General features: G+C 35.0%; 1 protein-coding gene across 8 annotated transcripts in view; it reads left to right on the top strand.

The window, feature by feature from the left end:
- RALGAPB (Ral GTPase activating protein non-catalytic subunit beta) overlaps positions 1-24,530 on the top strand; it is a 68,659-nt gene extending 44,129 nt beyond the window's left edge. For 4 of the 8 annotated variants that reach the window (XM_026685210.2, XM_087959475.1, XM_087959474.1 and 1 more), the window contains 15 exons: positions 4,457-4,590; positions 4,982-5,164; positions 7,143-7,294; positions 7,628-7,815; positions 8,937-9,043; positions 11,180-11,332; positions 11,850-12,059; positions 12,951-13,109; positions 13,954-14,119; positions 14,534-14,656; positions 15,334-15,470; positions 16,757-16,865; positions 17,152-17,230; positions 18,109-18,257; positions 19,344-24,530. In XM_026685210.2, the coding sequence (XP_026540995.1) occupies positions 4,457-4,590; positions 4,982-5,164; positions 7,143-7,294; positions 7,628-7,815; positions 8,937-9,043; positions 11,180-11,332; positions 11,850-12,059; positions 12,951-13,109; positions 13,954-14,119; positions 14,534-14,656; positions 15,334-15,470; positions 16,757-16,865; positions 17,152-17,230; positions 18,109-18,257; positions 19,344-19,537 (2,243 nt within the window). In that variant the 3' untranslated portion in view covers positions 19,538-24,530. The remainder of the gene's footprint in view (positions 1-4,456; positions 4,591-4,981; positions 5,165-7,142; positions 7,295-7,627; positions 7,816-8,936; positions 9,044-11,179; positions 11,333-11,849; positions 12,060-12,950; positions 13,110-13,953; positions 14,120-14,533; positions 14,657-15,333; positions 15,471-16,756; positions 16,866-17,151; positions 17,231-18,108; positions 18,258-19,343) is intronic. The other 4 variants (XM_026685211.2, XM_087959472.1, XM_026685212.2 and 1 more) reach the window with 2 other exon arrangements.
- Positions 24,531-25,135: the final 605 nt, after the last annotated feature.

Genomic DNA, 25,135 nt, shown 5'->3' with positions numbered 1-25,135 from the left:
TCGTTCTGATCATTATTTACAGCCTTGAGAATGCTACTAAATGTGTATAATGTCCAGTCTGGTTTTTTGTGCCCTTACGTATTGTGTTGGAATGGTCAAATGTTGATGTAATTGAGGGGGGAAATGTAAATAACTTCACTAGATGTTGCAGTTCCCAAATCTTTGCTTTGTTTTCAGTTTTTTGATCCTCTGTATTTTTCACACTAAATGTATATTATGTTCTTGAACTAGTCGGAGAAACCCAAAATTCATTAATCAATATTAATCAGATGTATATAAAACATTGTATGTGCACAGATTTGTGTGTTATATGTGTTTCCATTACATTTGAAGATCATTGTTCTACCTAACTCTTTTCATTGTAGAGTTCACTTCAGGACCTGGCAGAGTAATACATATTGTCTCGTTTAGAACATTCTAGCATACTTTTCTGTGGCCACTGAAAGCCGGAATGATTCTTTTGACTAGAAAAGCTTGTTTTCATAAGCATTAAGAAGAAATTGTTATCTGAGGTTACAGATTTCTGAATCTGATAAACCAATACCAGTTGAAGATCAGCTTCTTTGATAAAGTTAGAGATCCCAGTCATCCTTCCTAAGAACACAGAAGGCACTTGTAATGAATTTCCAAATAAATTCATCAGACAGGCAACTCTTTGCATAACTAATTATTCATCTGAATCCCTTTCTACCACTAATAACAACATAAAATCATCACTTTTAGGTAAAGCATCAGATAAATTACTATATGACTTATCAGACAGTTAATTATTTCACTGAGGTAAACTAGTATCGTGCTTTTATGGGGGAATGCAGTAAGTTATCTGATTAAACTTTGAAGTCCTGTATACTTTTTAAAATAATTTTTCATTAGTTTAACATATGAATACAGAGAAGGAAAATAACTGAAAAGAAAAAGGAGAATTAAAAAAATTACATACAAAGTCATTATGAAATCTTAACCATATGGAATAATATTCTTTCCGTTACAGGTAGTTCTCACAGCGTAACGATTCCTTGAAGTTACAACAGTTACTTTAAAAACTACTTCTAACCTATCCTTGAAGTTACAACTGTGCGCGCGCGCGCACGCACACGGTCCCATAATTACATTTCAGGCGCTTGGTAGCAGGCTCATAGTTACGACTAATTGCAGTGTCCTGTGATCATGTGACCGTGATTTGTAAAGTTTTATGTTGTTTTCAAGCAGAAAATGGCATAAAATGCCTATTGGACATGCTGGGTTTTCTTGACGGCCACCTGATTCACCTAACAATGATGCTATTAGTGTATGTGCTACATTTAATAATTTTTAGGCAACCCTTCTTTCAATAACTCAGTAGTATAAAATAAAGTGATTTTTTTTTCCAGTGACCAAAACCAATAGTTTATATGCAATTTTCAATCTGGAATTGTCTCAAAATATAAATATCTCATGAGCATAAGTTTTAAATTATATTTCAGTCTCAACTGCTTTTAAATATGCTTTGTGCTCTATAATGAAGCAAATGCAATGGACCTGTTAGGAAAAGTGAAACCAGGTCCCTGGCAAGATATCAGAGGAATCGCATAATGTTAACTATGCCAGTAGTAGGTTTCGTTTATTAGAACATTTCATTCTGTAGAGACATTTGATCCAGATTAATGCCCAGTGATCAAAGTGAAAGATTTTTTTTAACAAAAACTATATGATAGCAAAACTTGTAATACCTAAAAGATTGTAAAACACTTTTGAACTTAAAATTCTTAATTTTCTTCATAGATATGTAGTGTTCTTGTCATGCTTGAGGCAACTTTTTATCTTGTTTAAGATGGCTCACACCAGTGTCTAAAAGTATTCTGAGAATAATAAAAAGCAGCATAAAGCATAGTAATGCAACATGTACAAGAATAATCATTTAGAAATCTTCCCTATAGACTCTACCTCCTGTCTCTTGCCTTTCCTACCTGAAATTAGTAGTCATGATGTATTTCCAGAGTAAAAAGCACATTTCATAGCCTCAGGGTAGCTAAGTTAAGTGAAATTAACTTTTCAGCTTATTATAGCATTAACCAGTCTTGTTTAATTAGTGATTTTTCAGTGAGGGCTTATGTAATGTACTTAAATGAGACTCACTTTGCCACTACATAATGGATGTTATTGATCGGACATGAGGTTGCAGAATTCTGCTTCCCAACTTAATCGGCAGAACTCTGTTATGATCAAAACCTAGCCTTAACAAAGAAACATACAAAAAAAAATAAAGAACAAGCCAGATTTATAGGACTGGAAATAGAGCTCTAGAAAGCTTCTAGAAGCTAAGTGGCAAAACATAGTGGTATTATGGGTGACCTGGACATTTTTGTCAGCTAGTACAAAAGCTAAGTAATCATCTGACTGCCCTGGAGTCATTGTTAGAAAAGAAATCACCATTTTTTTAATGTAAACCCAAATAAAAATGGCAGTGTAATAGTGTACCTGTGATAGTTTCTCCATACCACAAAGGCCAAGGTGGAAAATTAAAGGAATATTGTAGTATTTCCCTTATAGGAATGTAGAGGGAAAGGCGTTGAAACATAATCTTGTGAAAACCCAATTATATACATAGGATAGACCAGTGTAGAAAGATAAAATGCCATGATTCTCCTATCAAAGTAAGGCAGAAGATTAAACTTCAATACTAGATCTAGGAGGTGTTGTGTAATCAATTCCTTAGCCTGACCCTTGTTTAATATACATAAATTAATTAGGAATAGGCCACACAATGTGATTTTCCAGTTAAAAGACTTTCTTCCAATTGGAATAAAAATGATTATTCAGCATTGGGTGGGTCAAACCGGATGGACTCTAAATAAGTGTACTTTATTGCTGCTATCCACATTTTAGTTTTTACTCTGGCAAGATCAGCTTCTAACCTAAGGACTGCATCAGCAACAGATTTAGGTGCATCATTTCCTAACTTAACCTTCAGCATAGTATTTAGGAATTGTGGAAAGTCCAATATATCTAAAGACCATTCTAATCTGAACTATTTGGCCTGTGCTCCATTTTGTTTGTCTAAAAGGATTGGCCTCAATGATGGTATTAAAGCTGAAGCAAAATGCCCATATGTTATCGAGTTTTTGATTAATGTGAGTTCAAAGTACAGAGACAAAAGTCCATTAGTGACCGTTAATTGATTTATAATGTATGTGACTGCAACAAATATATTTGTAAAGGCAGAAAAAAACTGGCAAAAATATCAAAAATAGATTCTAAGAGGTATGAAGCCACTTTATTTAATATTTAGCTGCAATATGTACGTTGCCATGTATTAACCTATGATGGTTTCCAAAATGCTCATTCATGGTAAATGAGGAGACAGCAGCAATTTTGTTATATTTTGTGAAAAGACATCTAGTTCCATATTATATTGTGCTTTAGGAGTAGTTTATGTTTTCAGTAAGGTAATAGACTTTTAAAATATTGAATTGTGAAAGTAGCAAGCCTGGGGCATGGAAAAGTTTTCTGTTTTTATCAGAACAATAATATTGCCAACTAAAAACCAGACTTTGCAATAGAGAAGATTGGTTGGGGAAAGGTTAGTTTTTTTAACTTGTCATTCTGAACTATTCACTTCTCAAATGCAGAACATTTTCCATTTCTGGAAAAAGATAATATTTAGATATAGAACACTAAACATAGGATATTGTTAGCTACATAGTAATGTTACATTTATTTTGCTCATGTTTTAGTTCCTGCTAAAAAGGGCATTTCAAAATTTGTCACAAAAATACAATGACAAGGCCAGGGGACACACAGAAAATTTATCTTATTTTTCGGACCGTAAGATGAACCTAGGTTTAGAGAATGAAAACAAAAAAATATATAGTTTTTTGCCTCCATGCATCCCATTTTTGCCTTCTCTGGCGTCCAGGAGCACTCTGCTGGCCAAAAACAGGCTCGTTTTGGGCCCACCAAATCTTCCACGCGTCCCATTTTCAGGCTCCCTGACACTGGGGAGGGCAAAAACAGGACCAGCAGAGGCCTCCAGAGGACAAAAACGTGCCCATTTTTGGCCTGCAGGGTGCTTCTGGATGCTGGGGAGGGCAGAAACAGGACGTGCGGAGGGTTTGGGAGGCCAAAAACAGGTCTTGTATTCGCTCGATAAGATACACAGACATTTCCACCTACATTTTTGGGGGGTGGGAAAGTGCCTCTTATAGTCCAAAAAATGTGGTAAATTAGCCAAATTTATCAAGATTTCATTAACAGTATCAACCAATATTTTAGAATAGTACTTAGCTACCTTAATTAACATTCAGGATCTAAGTTACTTCCTGTTGAATGTTTTATTTCCTGAGAGGAGTATGTACTTTGTTTTCTGTGTGTATTGTGGCTGCTTTAGCTTCTGCCTGATGGACTGCTTTGCTAATTGTCACTAATGCTTAGTTGTTTTCCCTCCCTGTGGTGTGTGGTATTGGGGTTTATATCCTAGCTCTTCATACAGATACTGCAGCTGGACTCCTGATCCGCAGCATTCATTTGGTAACACAGAGGCTCAACGCACAGTGGAGACAGGAAATGAGCATTTCATTAGCTGCATTAGAGCTGCTCTCTGGTCTGGCAAAGGTGAGCATTAGGGAATCTTCTGAGAATTATTTGTGTTATCTTGGGCTTATCTTCCCTTTACTTCTTTACCAAAATCCCTTTCCTCCTTTGGGAATGTCTAGCAGAGCTGGCAATGTAACTTGTTCCATAGTAGGATCTCATATTTTTCCCTACTTGGAAAAAAAAATGCTACAAAAAAGCTGAATTGAATAGCAATTAAATAAAATTAGTTAAAAACAAAGCTCTTTAAGTCAAAAGCATTTAGAAGAAATAAAAATCCAGTATCCATGGACCTTTTGCCTATAGTTTGGTGTATTAAGTTCACTTGTGTTTTTATGGGGTTTTAATTTAGACTTAAATGTAGAGAATGATTTCCTAACGCCTATGAAACTTTTTGTACTTCTCATGTCAGATGAAGGTTGGCGTTGACTCTTCTGATAGAAAGAGAGCAATTAGCTCTGTGTGCTGCTACATTGTGTATCAGTGTAGTCGTCCAGCTCCTCTCCATTCTAGAGATCTCCATTCCATGATAGTAGCAGCATTTCAGTGTCTCTGTGTTTGGCTCACTGAACATCCAGATATCCTTGATGAAAAGGTGAGTGAAAATTCCACTCTATATAAGCATGGTTATTTATAACAATTGGTCCCTTTTAAAAATTTAAACAACAGTTAAAAGACAAATAGCGGTAGATGCAAGCATTTCGTAATGACTCATCAATACGTACATTACAGTAACAAGGTTAAAATCAGCCTCAAATATAAGATCTAGCAAGAGCATTAATTAAGCCTATAATGTGTGCAGGAATGCAACCAGTGACAAGTCTTATATCCACGGGTGGCGTAGATTGATATACAGCTCTTTCTGCACGCAGAAGGGACGCTTCAATTGTTTAATGGCAACTGCTTCAGCAAAACATAGAAAATGAGAGTTCCTATGGTGCAGTAAAACGTTAAATGCAGAGTTTGGATCCACCTGGTGGCCCATAGCTAGTAAGTGCTGCACAATAGCCAAAGAAGGCATTTTATGGCCATGATTTGCTGCTGGTGTTGGATTACTCAAAGCTGTCTGGACCTATTTCGGAAGATGCTCCTTTATTCTGAAAGCCAAGCAGCTTTCAGTTCTGCTGATGTAATTGTCTTTTAACCGTGTTATTGTAATGTAGGTACTGATGAGTCAATATGAAAAGCTTCCATCTATTGCTGTTCATCTTTTAACTGTATTGTTTAAATAATTATTTGTGGTAATAACTACAAGTAGTCCTCAACTTACATTCCTTTATTGACCATTTGAAGTTGCAACAGCACTGAAAAAAGTTATTTAGGAGCAGTTTTCACATTTACAACTATTGCAGCATCCCTGTGGTCACATAAGCAAAATTCAGTTGCTTGTTTCATATTTATGGTAGTTGCAGTGTCCGTGGTCATGTGATCACCTTTTGTGGCCTTCTCACAAGCAGAGTCAATGGAGAAGCCAGATTCACTTAACAACTGTGACAAGAAATGTTGTAAAACTGGGGCAAAACTCACTTAACAAATGTCTTCCTTAGCAATATAAATTCTGAGTGTAGTTGAGGAATACCTATATATCTTTCTACACTGTGTCTGCATGTTTTGTTTGTAAAAGCAGTGCAATAAGGAGTGTAAAGGTTTCATTGCAAAACCCCATTTCACCCTTCAACAATTGCCCCAGGAATTATCCTGTAGTTTGTTTTCAAAATATGCAGTCCACAACAAATCATGACATTTGCCTCAGTTAAACCACAGGAGATGGGGTAAAGTAAAAGCAGTTACTAAAACACTGGCAATTTGCATGTTCTTTCTTAAACATTTTTAATCACAAAAGACATGATGGACATATATGTATGCATCATATATCCTCCCCCTCCAAAAACTAACTATCAAAATGACTATATATCATTTTAAATCCAGTACTGGTGAGTTTTAAGAACAGCAAAAAGCATCTTAGAGTTTTTATCATTATAGATTCCATAGGTAGTAGGTTGTTTTGGACTCCCCTAGCTCCTAAAAGGTCTGTTAAATTACAAAGTTTCTTGAAAATATCCAAGTGATGTCAATGTCAGGAAAGTGAGTTTTTAACTATATGGTGGCTGCCCTAATAAACTAATAGTGCAAAGAAAACTAATAGTACCTAAGAAACTAATGAAAGCCTAAGCTATAGCAAATTGAAATGAAACAATGTAAAAGGTCTCCATTATGATTTCTGTGATTCACGCATATGGATTATCTACATATTCAGAATCCTTCTGAGACACTTTCAGAGTTTACAGGAATGTAACAGGAGCCCTACACAGTACATACCACAAATCTAAATATAACTCCTGCTTAATCCTTTCAGTTTTTTTGGACCAATCCAAAGATGGAGCATTCTTCTTTGATTCCTTGTTCTTATTGTTGTTTTTGCTCCATTTATTCATTTTATTCTACATTCATCCTCTCATTTTTTTTCTGAATATTTATAGAGTTGTTTAAGGTCTTAGTTAACTTAGTTATTTTATTTCTTTATTAAAGTGTTACTTGTTAAATAGCTGAGTGGTACAGCATTCCTTTTTCAGGATTGTTTAAAAGAAGTATTGGAGATTGTGGAACTGGGCATCTCAGGAAGTAAATCCAGAAGTAGTGAACAAGAAGTGAAGTACAAAGGAGATAAAGAGCCAAATCCTGCTTCCATGAGAGTGAAGGATGCAGCTGAAGCTACCCTCACGTGGTATGAAATATTATTGAAAGTAATCCTGTTAACCACCGTATAACATTTTTCTTAGCTTGATTAATGTTTCTACAATGAATTTACTCGAAACAGTGTTTTACTTAAAACTGAAGAATCTTGGAAATATTTATTTGGTTTAAAGAATACACTTTCAGTTTCAGCATTTTCTTCTAAATATCCTTTTCTTGATTATATTACTTAAATTATAAGCTGTTTGATGCTGTGTGACAGCAAGACAACAGTAAAAATGTCATAGGTACAATTTATGCTGCTTTCAACATTCTAATATTTTTCCTACTGAATATGTCTTGACTAAATTCTTTTGCTTTACAGCATCATGCAAGTTCTTGGAGCTTTTCCTTCACCCAGTGGCCCTGCTTCTCCTTGTAGCTTAGTAAATGAGATCACTTTAATTAAATATGCTCGTCTGCCTTCTATAAACAAGTACAGCTTCCGCTACTTTGTCCTGGATAACAGTGTCATCCTTGCAATGTTAGAGCAGCCTTTGGGGAATGAACAAAGTAAGTAAATGTATTGTGTGTATCTTTTCAGACATCCTTGTGTATGTGTGTTTGCAGTTAATTAAACTGTTCTTCTGCATTATATAATATTGTGCTGAACTGTAGAATATTGTGAAATTCTGCCATATTAAATTTGGGTAGTATATGTGAAATGCAGCTCAATTCAGTTTCAGGATGGTTCATCCTGGTTTGTTTCAAACTGACTAAGAGTTTGCCTGTTTTATTTGTTGTATTCTTCGTTTACTAGCTTATTTTTGGAGCAAGGTTTTACTAAAATATACTGTGAAAAAATTGAAATTTTCCTTTTAGATTGGCTTTTAGGTAACCTTACGAAAAGGTATTTCAAAGAGACATATTACAAAGTAGATTGTAAACTGAATTATGCTATGAAAATGAAGATAATAAAGCTGTAACCATCATGGCTGTATAGAACATTTATTATTAAAGTCAGCAAATCTTTAAATACCAATTACTGGGAAATAAGTAGAAAACCTTGTGCCATTTGTGTTTGGTTTATGGGTTTTCCATAGACATTTAGGTACCATTCAGGCACAATGCTGGATAAGACTGATCCTTGCTCTAATCCAGCAGGGTCTTACATTATTTGGAAATTCCAGCTAGATTCTTTAGGCACATTTTTTGTGACTTTCGAGCCTCCAGAACACATGATAAAACTGAGATGCAGTATAGGAATTTGAACAGAAGCCAGTTAAAAACAAAATTAAGTCTAATTCTATTTTAATAAGCCTTGAAGTTTATCTGAAAATATAGCACATCAGAGAAATGTTTTTGTTTTGAGTCACTCAATAATGTGTATGCTATAATACCATTTGCTTTTATTCTTTCCTCTTGCTTTCATTCCTCTGGTAAATTAAGACTATCCAAGTTTATTTACATACATAATGAGAGAGCCAATTAGTTTCTTTCCAGTAATTGTATGTAGCTCCTGCACATAGAGCAAGCTTATGCTTTTATCTTCAAATCTGTCTATTGAATTTCTAGCTCTGCCAATTGTGTTACTAAACTTTTTCGTCCTTTAATTGGTTTATACGTGCCCAATTGAATTTTTTTCAGCATTATTATTTTAAAAGGTTGTTCATGCTAGTGTTTCTCTTCCCCAGATGACTTTTTTCCTTCAGTCACCATTCTGATTCGTGGGATGTCTGGAAGACATGCGTGGGCACAACAACTTTGCCTTTTGCCAAGAGGAGCCAAATCAAATCAAAAGGTTTTTGTCAGACTTCTGGGTGGAACTAATTTGCTTTCTTATAAAAGCCAAGGAGCACTGAAAAATGTTCAGTAAAGTGCTAATGTTACATTACCCTTGGTGCAATGAATTACTGGTTTTAATTCCCTTTCAGCTTCACTTCCAAACTAACCATGTGCACCATGCATTATTTCCTCTCTATTCATTGTAGAGCTTCATCGAGGATTATATTTTTAAAATTAAAATAATTTATCATTGAATTAGGGATTATTTCCATTATCATCCTAATTTGGGAAATGAGAGGATAATGAATCATGTTCATATATACAGTATGTGTGGTTTACATCTTCTGTTTAACACTTGCAATGTTTCATAATAGGATAGTAGTTATGGTCTGTCCTTTACTAATCTAGCCGTAGTTATAAAAATGCATTAGAATATCTTCAGCATAACTACTGTTTTCTTTAGTGATATATCAGTTAATATAAAAAATTTGATTTAAAAGAAAATATCACAAATCATTTATTTATTAATAATCCTAAAGTAATTATGATGTCCTTGTTCATCATTATTCCAGAAGATTTAGGTTTTGTTCTGGTAATTTGTTTTTTCTCTGAACTAATCATAGTCTAATAAATCAAAATTATGAGGGTGGACATTGGTTCTTCAAGCTTGTGGAGAGCAAGCCTCCACCCTCATCCTACACCTGAGCTGCAGATACTCTCCACTATCTCAAATCAAAATTATGTACCAGAAATAATAGCTGACACAATATTGTTTAAATTATTGTTATATTAATTAAAAATAATGTTTGCATCCATGTGAACATGCGATTAAGTGACGTACTAATACCACTCTGTAAAGCCTTAGTAAGACCACATCTAGAGTGCTGCATCCAGTTTTGGTCACCACATTATAAAAAAGATGTTGAGACTCTAGAAAAAGTACAGAGAAGAGCAACCAGGATGATTAAGGGACTGGAGACAAAAACATAAAGAACAGTTACAGGAACTGGGCATGGCTAGTCTGGTGAAGAGAAGGACCAGGGGAGACATGATAGCAGTCTTCCAATATTTGAGGGGCTGCCACAGAGAGGAGGGGGTCAAGCTATTTTCTAAAGCACCCGAAGGCCAGACAAGGAATAATGGATGGAAACTGAACAAGGAGAGATTTAACCTGGAAATAAGGAGAAACTTTCCGACAGTGAGAACAATCAACCAATGGAACAGCTTGCCCTCGGAAGTTGTGGGAGTGTCATCACTTGAGACTTTCAAGAAGAGATTGGACTGCCATTTGTCAAAAATGGTGTAGGTCTCCCGCTTGGCAGGGGGTTGGACTAGATGACCTACAAGGTCCCTTCCAACTCTGATTATCTGTTATCTGTTAACTTATGTCCATATCCAAAGATACAGATGAATGTTACTTGCTCATATTTGTAGTTGACAATTTTTCATATCTGTGGTTTTTGGCACAAAGTTTTTACTCGACCATCATTTTACTGCATCCACATCAACATGAATTTCCTATTTCTCCTGATTCTAAGAGTCTGCATAAGTTTGACTTAATATGATCACCATTTTTAGCATGTTATTTCCTCCATAGTGAAAATTGGCAAACATACCTCAGATAATTGTAGCAAGAGAAGTGGCAAATATTCACACAAACTGTTGTCCTTGAAACTGGTTCTCTTTGGAATTTAACTCTTCCAGAGGTTCAGTTTTCACTAACCACAGCTTTATTATCTGGGGTTGTATTCGGACATATAATTCCTTGGATTATAAAATCTACCTGCATACCCACTGTAATCTAAGAAAATATGACAACACGGTTGCATAAATGCAGTTAACTTCAAGCATGACTATTGACACACACACACACAAAGTTGAAAAGCAAAATTGACTGTCAGGCTGTAATGTTTCACCTTGTTTAGATTACAGCTAAATTCAATAGACCACTAAATTAAAGTTGTCTCTCTCATTTCAGGTTAAAAAAATAGTTGGGAAGGCATACTAAATAATTATTTGAATGTTACTTTTCTGTTGAATTACTAGTGTTGCCAGCCCCAAATTTACTTCAATCTGCTTCAATGTTTTTACAATAACAAAATATTAAAACTTTTAAAGTAAATGTTAAAATTGATTGTTTTCTTTTCAACAGCTGTTTGTCCCAGAACCCCGTCCTGCACCTAAAAATGATGTTGGATTAAAATATAGTGTGAAGCATCGGCCATTTCCTGAGGAAGTGGACAAAATTCCATTTGTGAAAGCAGACCTGAGCATTCCAGACTTGCATGAGATAGTTACCGAGGAAGTAAGAAATTTACAGTTTCCTGATTTGTTTCACGTTGCTCAAAACAACTTGTTAAATTTTTCACAATTACTTTTACTCTCTTGCCTGCATTCATATCAGTCCTTCTAGGACAAAATAATGTGTTTGTGCATTTCTGCATCTATTAGAACTTTCTCTGCTTACTGGACATATAAAGTCAGTCATCATTTTTCAGGAAGCCGTTGCCAGATTGGAATGGAATATCCTGTTGTCCTTGTTCTTTTCCTATCCTGTGAAAATGTGAAATCAGACCGATTGCAATAGTTCTTTTCTTTAGGTACTGATTTAACTGTATGTAGGGGCTGAGTAGCAGGTGAATTTTTGTAACCTGGCAACTGATCAGTCAGAATTTTATTAGGTAGAAAGCTATAGTGAATTGCAGCAGCTTTTTTAGGTACCTAGTTTCATTGCTTTTTGAATCATGAGAAATTCTGCAGTACACCTTGATTCTACTTTTGACACTTTTGAATTTCTGATGAAGTTGCTAAATATGTTTCAGCTGGAAGAACGTCACGAGAAGCTGAGAAGTGGAATGGATCAGCAAGTTCTTTATGAGAAATCTATAGATCAGAAAATGGAAGAAGAATGGAGAAAGAAAAACTTCCCTGATCCAGTCACAGATTGCAAGCCACCACCTCCTGCACGGGAGTTCCAAACAGCCCGCCTCTTCCTTTCTCACTTTGGATTTCTATCTCTAGAAGCATTGAAGGTGACTGAAAACTTGATTATTATCTCGTTTGCTTCAAGCACAATCATTAAAATAAAGCCATTAAGTAGCATTGATTCCAATGACTTGTGGCTTAAACTAGGTGCAACTTTATAAAGTGTAATAGAATAGTTAAACTCTTTAACTGTTCATGTGTATTATTCAGAAAAAAAACTTCTGTAAGTGTAAGACTCCTATCTTGAAAACTGTACTATTAAGTAGAAGAGTATGACATACTTCATAATGTACAATAAGGTCTTGCACTATATTATCTATGTGGGAGATAATATTACCTATTATGTTAAGGCAATTGATTTTTATTACTACTTTTTTAATAAGACGACTTGAATCATGAATCAAGAACAGGCAGACATTAAAAAATGTTGGACTTTACAAGTTGGAAATATCATATTAGTAATGTGATGAACAGATGGGAAGACCTGTAATGTTTTGTTCTTTGGAGGGAGTTGATAGATTAAACAAAATAGTGTATAAACCTGTTAGAAGATTAAAACACCTTTTTAGGATTTATTTTTACAAAAGAACATATTGTTGAAATTAGTGATTAGCAGAATTTTACAGTAGATGTCTCTGGGAATTCCAAAACAGGAGCAAATAGTTTGATTTATGTAAATTACTGATTCTTGATGTGTAACTTTTTCGCCCGATTCCCTACTTGTTTTGTAAAATATTGCTATTAAAAAGTTCCTGGACATTTTTGTGTCATTTTGGTTGAAGTTAATAAGGTTATTACACAGTTGTGGCTTTTGGATTTTCTTTTCATACACCAGCATAGCAGTTATTCATTAACAAGTTAAAATAGTTTTTCCTACTTCATCATAAATATTTTTAGATGTTATTTAGCATTAACATCTGTACTACTTTTTTGGTTAGGAACCTGCTAATAGCAGACTACCTCCTCACCTGATTGCACTTGATTCTTCTGTGCCCGGGTTTTTTGATGATATTGGTTATCTGGACTTGCTGCCATGTCGTCCTTTTGATACTGTTTTCATTTTCTACATGAAGGCAGGCCAAAAAACAAGCCAAGAAGTAAGTAATATGCTGATTCCTTGTAGCTTGTTACCAGCTGGTACAAGAATGTACTGTAGGGTGTATCAATAATTTGGAATTCAATGGAAATAAAACCATTGAATTTTATACCACAATAATTTGATTAAGTTTATTTTACAAACTGTAAAAAATTATACATAGTTCACATTTTTTAAATTTTCTTTCTTAGCCTACCCTAATATTACTTATTCAGGGAAAAAGGTTATGTGGGACATTGGAAATGGTGTTTTAGAACTTTTTTGACACTTCTTAACCACTGTAAGGAAAGAAAAATTCCTTTAAAAAGCAAAACCAGTCCTAAGTAACACTCCTAATCCTAACTCTAACCGTCCTGTTGTTGTTTATCAAACCAAAATAAACTGTGTGTCTCTGCATATTCCATAATATTCCTATCTTCAGTGGTTTCATTAAGCCAATATTTCCATTGGTGTCCTGAGAAACATATTTGAGGATCTTTGGAAATCATATCAAACCAGGATATGAGAAATTTTGGTTTAATTAACTGATATCAGTGCTGAAATTGGGCATATCAAGGGACTTCTACGGGCATAATTGTATCTACTCTAAACATTTTGCATTGTTTCTGTTTGAATAGATGGCATAGATCATTCCAATCTACCTCCCTGGGTGATACAAAGAACACCTATAGTGTACAGCTAAACTTATTTATTTATTGTACCAGCCAAATTGCTTGATACTTCAAGGCAGTTATCCTGGATATCTTAAAAATACAAAAGAAATTGCTGATTTCCACAACAATGTTAGTAAGAAAATGTCTCTATATCTTTTGTTTTTTTCTGCTATATGGTCTTTTCTTCCTCAGATTTTGAAGAACGTAGAGTCTTCCAGAAATGTTCAACCACACTTTCTAGAGTTCTTGCTATCTCTTGGATGGTCTGTTGATGTGGGCAAGCATCCTGGATGGACAGGACATGTTTCAACTAGTTGGTCCATTAATAGCTTCTGCAATGAGGAAGGATCAGAGCAAGGTGAGGTGTTTTCTTAGGCTCAGGACAGTGTAACATACTGAAATAGATCAATTTCCCTTCCCCCATCATCTCCATTTTAGCAAGGTCTAGGTGGACTGAATAATCTTAGCAGAAAAGTCTTTGTGGGGGGCAAAAGTAATCATTCTACAGTGATTTGGGAAGCTAATTACTCAGAATTACTCCATGTCCTAACACCTGGATTTAAGAAGTTGGAGTGTTCTAAGACTATTGCTCTTCTCATGCTTATGTTGAGATAGGTACACCCAGTCCATAGATCTTTCAATGCAGCATATACAGCATATAAATTCTTTTCAGTTACTCTAAAAACAAGTTAAACTTCAAAATATTAAGAGGACATAGCTCTTTAAATAAAGCACAAAATAGGACTTGATTTTAATTCTTTCCTCTTCTCAGATGAAGTAATCTGTTCAGAAGACATGGGAGCAAGTATTTTTAATGGGCAAAGAAAAGCATTATATTACGCAGATGCTCTTACAGAAATAGCTTTTGTTGTTCCTTCACATGTGGAGTCCTTAAGTAAGTGTACTGCATATATCTTTGATTCTATAAGTGATTGAGAAATATTTCAGCATTCAATTAGAACTGTATCCTGCATTGCAGAAGAACTTGACACATAAGAAAAATATGTGGTAAATAATCCATTTTACTTTGTCACTCTTAAACTGGAACAGGATTTATTTTATTCCTCCCTACTGTAGAAAGCCATAGTGGTTTTGTCATCTTGATACATGTTCCTGTGTTCCACATCCATTTCTTTTGTCACCCTTTTGTCATTATCTCTTAAGATTTTAATATTACCAAATTCATAAAATATGGAATAGAAATGTTTCAGCTACTTTTTAAAAAAGTTCTGTGACATATCAGTAGCATATAAAGTTTCTTTTAGGGAAACTGTAACAGTATATATACAGGAATGTTCCAGATAGTTACAGGAAAGTCTTTCACCTAAAATTCTGTCAAGCTATTTCCAGTCAAAATTGAGACAAACTGAACTGGATCACTGAAAGTTTCTTATTCTCTTCTGTTCACATTTTATTGCAGACTAGGGAAATTATAGGGCTCCGAAATTGCATTGTGGATTCTTTCTGTACTTAAATGAATGAGCTATCTGGAAAATCACTGTTAGCATTCAGAATGGATTCGGAATTGAAAGGCCTTCTTGTTTTAAGAAGCTTTTTTCTTTTGGGTTTCAGCAGATTCATTGGAAAGCAATGTCTCAGACCAAGAAAGTGATTCTAACATGGATCTCCTACCCGGGATACTAAAGCAGCAAGCACTGACACTTGAGCTTTTTCCCAATCATACAGACAATCTCAGTACTTCACAGAGGGCAAGTTTATTCTATGTGAACTTTAAATATAAGTTATAGATTTTATATTTGTCTTTTTCCTAGTGTTTTTTCTCACAGGTGCAGAGTCCGATTTTTTTTCCATATCAACCAAATGATGATCAGTTGGTTACTTTAGGAATCAACTGACCAGCTTGCTGCCAGAACCTGATGTTGTGAGTGAGAAAGAGTGTCTGGCCCAAAGTTTTTATATCTAAGGCAGTACTAGAATTGACCGTCCCCTGGTTTCTAGCCTGGAGAGGTGTCTTTGAGTGGCATACAACAATCCAATAAAACAGTAATAAATGAAACAGTCATTACTTTAAATTATTATATAATAATTATTAAAAGAACCCTAACAACTATAAAAAATTAAAACAAGAAAATAAAATAATAGATGGAAAGATGTTAACAATATCAGAGCCATCTCACAAATTCATCCAAGCTTGCTGGCATATCCAGGACTTGAAGGACCTTCAAAAGCTCAGGAGTAATGAGACTGACTTCATTTCTGCGGGGAGAAGATACCCACTACCGGGCCTTGAGCTGTTTGGAACCGGGCCACAGAAGTGGTGGGTGAGCAAGTGCATGCATCCCCACTTGCACAAGCAGCGGGTGAACATGTGCGGGCTCCATTTGTGCAAGCAGCTTGCCCGGTGCTTATGCAACTGGAGCTGTGCAACCAGCTTGCCTGGTACTCTTCCCCCTCCCCATAGTCCGCAAAGCCGGAAAAGTTGGGGAATTCTGTGATGAAGTGAGCAGTGAAATCAGGAAAGGGTGGTCCCTCAAATAACTTGATCCCATGTAGGGCTTTAATGGTCAACCCAGAATCTTTGCAACAGTGCAATCCCATTCAGCCCTAAAGATAATAATGTCCTAGAACCAGGAAGCCCCAAAACTAAAGCCACTCAATCTTGCCTAGGTTCAACTGAAGTTTGTTGTTCTCCATCCAAATCCCCACAGCCTCCCACAAAATTTAATAGATACAAGTCTCCACTGTTTTGCTTTGTCATGCAATTTTATCATAATAATGGCACTAAGGCCTCATCTTCCAATACACTTTATCATAAGAAAATATCTTAAGTGCAATATTTTGTAGCCAATTGGCTATGATTAATTAGTTTTGGGAAATACTTAGTTTAACAGAGAAGATGTTTGTTGGTAGTAAATTGGTTCATAATCAGTTATTCGTTGCTGAAATGTGTTAATTTCCTTCAGAGTCTTATAGCTGAATACATGCTAATTTTGATTAATAGGAAAACATTTGTTTTGTTTTATACTTGCAATAGCTCAGTCCAACTTCCAAATCAAAGAAGTTTCCACAAGGTCGGGCTATTCCCCCTATGGGACCTGAAACCAAGGTGTATGTGGTTTGGGTTGAACGCTATGATGACATAGGTATGTGAATCTTGGGATTTGGTTATAAATATGAAAGTCAAATGTCCCTCCCTCCCTCCCTCCCTTCCTTGCCCCTTAGGGTTTTCTGCTAATTTTCCATCCAAATTTTCATCAGGTCCAGTCCTCTTCATTTTTTTCTATCACTAGCTATTGACTAGCTATCATTATTTGCAATTACAAATTTGATTTAGTTTCCAGTTATTATGTTTGTGTTCTCTTGAAACTTTATGGATTTGAAAATGTATTTATTGTTGTTATTTAACCTTATATTATCATTGTCTTGCAGAGAATTTCCCTCTCTCTGACTTGGTTTCAGAGACTAGTACTGGAGTAGAAACTACAACAAATAGCAGCACTTCACTGAGGTATGATTTAATTTCTCTACCTTTTCAATTACATTGTTTCTACATGGGTATAGTTTGCATCTGTTCATCTGCAACCTGTCAGCTAGGCATTGCCAACATCTAAGTCCCAACCATTAAATTGTGATAAACAGGCATAAGTCAAGCGTGTATGGATGGAAGCATATTTACTTCATTTCCCCATATATATATATATATATATATATATGTTTTCTTAAGTTTTCGCGGGTACTTACATGTATGGTATTCAGCTTTGTTCGAGATTCTGCCAAAACGTTGCTACAACTTTAAGAGCACAACTATAATGACGTGGGAAAATACCCGAACAAAGCAGAATACCACACACACACACACACACACACACACACACACATGCAGGTCTTGGCGTGTTCGGGTTTTTTCCCGTGTAAGATCCGAACACGCCAAGACTACCCGTGAAAATGTACGAAAACAAATATATATGAAAAATGTATATTTTTCATGGTATGGTCATAATACTATTCCCTAATGACATTTAAAGTTGTTGCAATTAATATTTCTTCCTAATGATTTTAGTTTTTGTGCCTTGGCCACACATGGTTTCTGGTTCTTAAATTTGCAGCTTGCTTCTGTTAAGTCCAACTTTCCTATTGATATCTGTGTGTATTAAACCAGCCAGTCCATTTGCTGTATAACTGGCATCACTTTAGAATATTGTCTACATATGGTCTCCTACTGAGCTTGGAGAAATAAATGTCATGGTATTGCTGACATCTTTGTTATAATGTTTTACTTTTTTATTATTTAAAAACTGAATCCTTCAAAATTGGGTATCAAAACACAAATGCTTTGTTTGTACATTTAAATGTTCATTGGTTTTAGCTACTTGTATGATTTTTAAGGTCTACTACTCCTGAAAAAGAAGTGCCGGTGATTTTCATCCATCCCCTCAACACTGGATTATTCAGGGTAAAAGTACAAGGAGCTACTGGAAAATTCAATATGGTTATCCCTCTAGTAGATGGCATGATAGTTAGCAGAAGAGCTCTAGGTACGTCTTCTATTAATATTTATTTATTAATTTACTAGCTTTGAATGTAGTGTATTATTACTAAAGATTTCTGTTACATTAGCAATAGGCTACTTCCGGTTTGGGGATAAAAATACATCAATTTTTCCTTCTCCTTGTGTTCAAGCCTTTTTTCAGGTAATATTCCAGGGACAAAGCCAGATTTTCATTCTTTCATTGTTGGAAGAACAACATATTGGTGGTATGCTTTCATAACCCTATTGAATCTTCTTTCTCCCAGTATTAGGGAAATATTTACCAAGGGGATGTGGAATAAAGTTATAAAAGGCAATCAAGTTGGGCTTGATAAAAGGCAGTCAAGTTGGACTTGATAAAAGGCAATCAAGTTGGACTTCAGTCTATTGCTTACTTGTATATATACTACTAACATTCCTAAAAAGAGAGAAAAAGTGGTGAGATTCTTGTAAGAGTATTCCAATAAACTCAACTTTCTGTCAGTCCAGAGTACACCTCAAGTCAGACGTGCAAGGCAATCTAAAGTAATCAGAATCGGAAGCATTGGATTCATATCCTTCATCCTTCCTATTCTACTCCTCCTAATCCTCATTACTTCTTCAGTTTTTGCAGTATTGGAGATTCCTAATCTTGGGGGAAAAATTAGCCTTGTATGGGAGCATAATCCCACCAATAAATAAATATTATATAGTAATAATACAACCTACTGTGGCAGAATTGGCTGGTATGGAAACAGAATCCAGAGTTGGATTTCACTTCTTGTCATGCTTGCTATGATTGGTGGATGATGACAGTCAATAATATTAAAAGGGCAACAGGTGCCTTATTTTCAGCCCCTTTAAACTTTCCTAAGTTTTTATTGAGAATTCAGTACTTAGACATTGAAATTACTAATTCTGTAATAGGAAGAAACATACTGCATCTCAGCTCTCCTGCACATATCATTATATCTAGCAAACAAAATGGTGTCTACTGGTATTATTTATTGTTGATGTTTGGCTATAGATTCAAATTGCTAGAATAAAAATGAGGGGATATATATATTTCCTGAGTGAAATAAACTGTATTAACTTTGTTCCTTTTTTATTTAAGGATTCTTAGTGAGACAGACAGTAATAAATATTTGTCGAAGAAAAAGATTGGAAAGTGACTCATACAATCCCCCTCATGTCCGTCGAAAACAGAAAATAGCTGATATTGTCAATAAATACAGGAACAAACAGTTGGAACCAGAGTTTTATACCTCTCTTTTTCAAGAGGTTGGACTGAAAAACTGTAATCCTTAAACCAGGACCCTTTTTGAACAATTAAATTGCAGCTTGGTATCTGCAACAATGAAATAAAATCTTCCCATTCATGGACCTCTTGTGTAAACAAACCACATTCTCAGCATGACTTCTGCTTCTACTGCAAGAAAATAAAGAGGACTTGCTTTTGGCTCCAATCCTGCAGTCCTTCTGAACACATCACCACACCTTCAATGCTACAGAGGGAGAGTCTTTGATAATGAAGTATTATTTATTAATAGACAATATATTGGTTGTATAGCAAACAGAAGGTTAACTACCCTTCTCATGATTTCCCATGTTTGCGCAAAAAAAAGTCAGATTCTGAGTATAGAATTAACAGATGGTTTCATATTGGTTTCTCTAGCAGATTAGATTCAAGGGCAAATTATTTTAGATAAACTATTTGTGCATTTGTCTGGTCAGTTTGCTTTTCCTTTTATGAGCAAGTTGGATATATGATTTCATTTAACATCTAACCAGAAAATTATATTTGGGTCTTGTCCTCTACTTTCAAAGCCATTGACTGGTTGTTAAATGTTTTATCTTTGTAAATTGTTATTGTCTATGTCTTCTGCTGGTCTGTCCAGAAAAAAAAACTTGAACCTTTGGCTTAAGAGAAGGGAGAAGCAAAAATACTCTTTGGAGTACAAATGACACATTTTACTCAGTGGTTAGTTTTGGAATATATGCTTTGGTGTATGTAATAGTGACATCTAAGCTATCCACTACAATGTTTGAGACACAAGCAAAGTGTTTGTTGTGGAATTTGGTACAGTTGGATGTATGTTATATGTGTAAACATACATACACATAAAAACTAGTACTTGAAACCTAAATTAAAGATTTCACAATTACGCTTTCACTCATTTCAGTGGCAGGCATTTCCTATCTAATGACAAGAAAAATAAAAAACACATTTTTTTAATATGAAGTCATAACATTGTTGAAATAATTGGGCTCACTACATATTTCAGAAGAGTTACAACTCTTACAAAACGTACTTTTTGGCCCTTGTGGCAAGGATAGCATACTAGAATTTGACATTAGAAGAAATGATTCTGCCAGACACTGAGCATTCTTGTCAGTGTACTTACTCCCCCACCCCTGGCCTAATAACATCATAGCACCTGTTTTTGTACACAATACATGTTGCATGGTGGTTGAAAGTTTATCTTCCTTCACTTGCATTGACTGCTGTGTTTTCTACTACTACATGTTAACAAGGACCTACATTTTTTGGTGGATGTCAGATTGAAGTTCTAGTTATGGCTATAAGCCTTGAAAATCTTCGCATAGTTCTGAAGATGATAAATGACTGAGATAGACATAGGGCAGGATAGAAATGTTTTTAGATAACTTTTGTTGACATATCTAAAAATTAACCTACACAAGTTGTAAATAGAAATATTTTTTTCGCAAAGAGTATCCAGAATACTTTAGGGACAAATCTTTTTGGGAGCATGGGTAAGCAATCAAAAAGATTCTATGAACCTGGATTTAAAAATAATTCCGATTGGTTCAATGGAATGTAGCTCTTAATAAATGTATCTGGAGATATTTAGGCCAGCAAGAATTCACTTCCTGATTTTCCAACATAATTTGGTGCTTTGATCTTTTTGTTTTGTTTCTTTTTTCTCCAATCATCATAATAGAATATAAATCAGAATATTTTTGGTTAATTATATAGAACCAGAAAACTGAAAATTAATCATTTTGCCACAAAGTAACTGGATTAACTTCATAATAATCCCAGAATATTTAGGACTGGTCACATATATCTAGGTGATTAATAGTTTAGTAATTATTTCTCTGCTATTGAACAAACCTGATTTAGAGAATAAATCTAAATAAGGAATTGTAATATGCCTTGGAAACTTAATGTGGAGTTCATGCAATATTTTGGTTTTAAACATGATAATCTTCTGCTGATTTACTTTGATGAACAAATGGCCAGTAATCATCCTTAGCAAGTGGATTTGTGTTATATTGTTAAGCCATTTCCATTCTAAAGTTAATTATTATGGTAAATTCATTTCCTACAGCAAAGTAAACATCATAAAATATGACTATTAATTCTCTTACTCTTGCTGGCAACAGCTAAAACTTTTGCAAAACACTTCATAAGTTGTGCCTTTCCTTTTTTATATCCAATTTTACCAGGGTGCATGGCATAGACTTAAAAGGAAACATATGTATAAAGGAGTTACATATGAAGGTTCCTTTTTAGATTCATATCATTTTAAATATTGATATCTAAAGAGATACTTTCTCGAGGGGGATGCAGCAAAGCTGTACTCTCCAGTTTGACTGCAAAACTTATTTTTTTGAACTTCTAAATTTCCAACGAAAAGCATTTTGGGACAAAAATAATAGCGAGAGTCTTTTATTTCCTCTTTTATTTTCTTTATAGTAAAGTTAGACCAAAGAAAGAACAGCATCCAAGTGTGGACCAATTTGCAAAAAGAGAAGTTGAAAAAGTTTCTAGCTATGACGATTGACTATTTGTGTGTGTAATACCTACTTTGCAGCTGGTACTACACACTTTTGTACAGAATTGTTCCCAAAATTCTTTTAAGAGGGATAATTTGTTCTTTAATGTTACAAATTGTGCAATTTTTTAAGAGAAAAGTAAGCCTAAAGAATAGTTTTTAGACAAGATTGAGTAATGGACAAGGTGGCTGCATTGAATTAGCAGGGTGATTAGTGTTATTTTGGTAGTTTCAAGAGCACCTATTGGAAAATAAGGACATACAATATAATTAATTGCAAAAGGTTCTAAGGCGAGACTGGAGCAGTGAATAGCAAGGCTAGTGAGGATCCTGAAATATATAGGCTTTTATATAGTATATTTGATATTGAAGACTTGCCAATATTAATCCAGTGCATGAGCACTAATCTTAATTGTAGACTTGCGTAGATACTGTTTAGCTCTATAAATTGACCAGTCTCATTTAGTTCCTAGATTAAATGGCATGAACAATGCATGGCTACCACAAAAACTATAACAAGCATTGAACAATTGAGTGTCTGCATACACACATCAATTGCTGATGTAGCTAGAATTGTTTGAATCATATATGTATTCTGGACAAACCCATTAGTTAATATGATTACTAATGACCTGTCAAATCATCTTGAATTAAATAGGTGAAAGAAAAAAAAATTAAATGACTTTTAAACTAACTAAAAGCAGGGTGAAATTTAAAATAAGTTGCCTTAAACTTTCCATTCAAATGTAAAGATCTGTAGCTCAGTAAAATAAATGTTAGTCTGTTAAGACTCTTCTATGAAACCACAAGAAACATTTTGCTTATATAGAGGTTGCTCCCCACCTCCCCAAATAAAAAGGTCTCTTTTTCTTCTGAATTTATCCCCTGGCTTGATTTGACTTTATTATTTGTTTTAATTTAGATTTCAGAAAACTGTCAAGTAGGCAAACTGCCCTGAATCTATATGCGTAAATCCTCCTATTGAAGTCTATTTATCATTAAACAAAAGGTTTTGGTGTTGAGGCCTATATGTGATACTGCTGATAAAAGTAACAAGGCAGCATATGCAACAGAAATCTCATCAAACAGCACTGAGTGTTTAAAAGAAATGTATAAGGGCTTACTTTCACTGCATTCTCCCAGATAATGCATATGATGTGGTCCTCTTGTACAGATGCTGGTTGTCTGTTTTCCATGTATAGTTGAGAAGGCTTCCAAATGCACTGGTAACTTTCTATTTTCTGTGCAGAACTGTTGATTGATTGCAATAAAATGTTTTGTCTAGACCTCTCAAAAATAGTTGCATTTGAAAATTTAATTTTGGGATCAACTGAGACTTCAGATATGCTACATTAACCTTCCTCAAGCTGATAGAAGGTACTTCCAGATGTTGCTGGACATCCCATTCTGGGAATCCAATACTTCTGGAGGACATTAATTTGAAGAAAGTTGTCTAATATAAATAAATATAGGGTGGTCATCGTATTTCCAAATTTTATTTTGAATATACGATTACACAAGGTAATTAAAAAGAATGTAAGTTTATAAAGCAGATGGCTTTCTTACCATTAATGCAGCTTGTTTCCTATTATTTCATTTTGTATACTTTCATTCCAGTCTCTTTATGAGATAACAATATTAGGGCTACACATACTTATCCTGTCTGTTTCTGTCATAAGAACTCATGCTTACCATCCTTTCAATACATTATTATTGGTATAAATTGAGCAAGAAAAAAATGCAATCTTCACAGCACTTCCATATAAAAGATGTGTTTTAGTACCTACAACAACAAAAGTTTTCACTTAAGAAATATAAAGCCCTTTTTTCTTCAGCAGATTTTCAAGCATACAGCATGCATATATATGCTGTTGAGGAGGGAACAGAAGGGAATCATGTTTGAAGTAAGTCGCTAATCTATATGCAGAGCTGCTGGGACACAGCTGTAGGAAACAAAGCTTGTTTCCAATCCTCAGAACCACATTTGTTTCGATGGGTCGTGAACAGATAGGAATGTCTTGAGAATTGGACTGTCCAATATGTGAAGTGGCTTCCTAGTCAGGAAGCATGCAATTGTCATGCAGCTGAATATTTGGGACAGGAGGATTATAGGACTACAATTAAGATGAACAGGGAACAAAAATAACTGTGAGTACACAATCATAAGAGGGTATCTTTGACGAGTACTTTGAAAGAGATGGCCTAGATACCATATGCTTAAAATCATGTACAATTATGTATAAAGTTCTATATGTTGCCAAGACATGATTTTTTTTGTTCTTACTGTATTTTCTGTAAATAATCCTAGCACTAAGTTGTAAAGGTAGACTGTAAATACAAAGATGTGAAGCTGTGCTCCTCTGTCTCTAGTATTTTATCTCTTGTTTAGAGAAGGCACAAAGGCTTGTTTGTATTTATGCCAACTCCTTGTCCAGAAGAAACACATCGGATACTGAATGTAACACAATTAGTCAAATAAATTTTAAAGATATTCTTATGAATTCAACTGGCGGTCTTTAGTTTATGTGCTCTCTTTCCTATGGGGGAAAATTATCTTTCCCATAGAAATGGTGTAAAATTGTGTTGCTTTTAAGACATTGCAGGTTACAGCAGCCTAGAAGTGCAACGTTGCAGCCTTAGATTGGATTCCTTTTTGATTTCAAGCATCTTCCTTGTCTCAGGAGGTTTACAGGTAGTCTTCAACTTATGACCAGAATAGAGTCTGGAATTGTGGTCAGAATAAATTTCCAGCCTTTTTTGTGTCAGCCTTTTAAACAAACGCTGGGGCCATTAAGTGAATGCCATGGTAGTTAAGCAAACCCGTTCATTAAAAGAAACCTCCCCCCAAATGGCAGAAACTAGCAAAACACATTCTGGGTACATGACAGCAGAATGTCAAACTGGTGTGTAAAGCTGGCCTGCCTGACATGCAATCACATAACTGCAGGAGGCAGTGCAACCATTTATGGCAACCAGAGGTGGCATTACAGGCCATAAAATATCCATTCCATCATGGCTGTTGTCAAATAAAACCCCTGGTCATTCAGCAAGGACTACCTTGGCTTATGACATGTTCAATACTATTACATTTAATATAAACATCCAC

Source organism: Notechis scutatus, chromosome 3 (assembly GCF_049901735.1).
Source record: "Notechis scutatus isolate UNSWTSFEM ecotype Mainland chromosome 3, rNotScu1.2, whole genome shotgun sequence".
Lineage (NCBI taxonomy): Eukaryota > Metazoa > Chordata > Lepidosauria > Squamata > Elapidae > Notechis > Notechis scutatus.
This window is presented reverse-complemented; position numbering and strand designations above follow the sequence as displayed.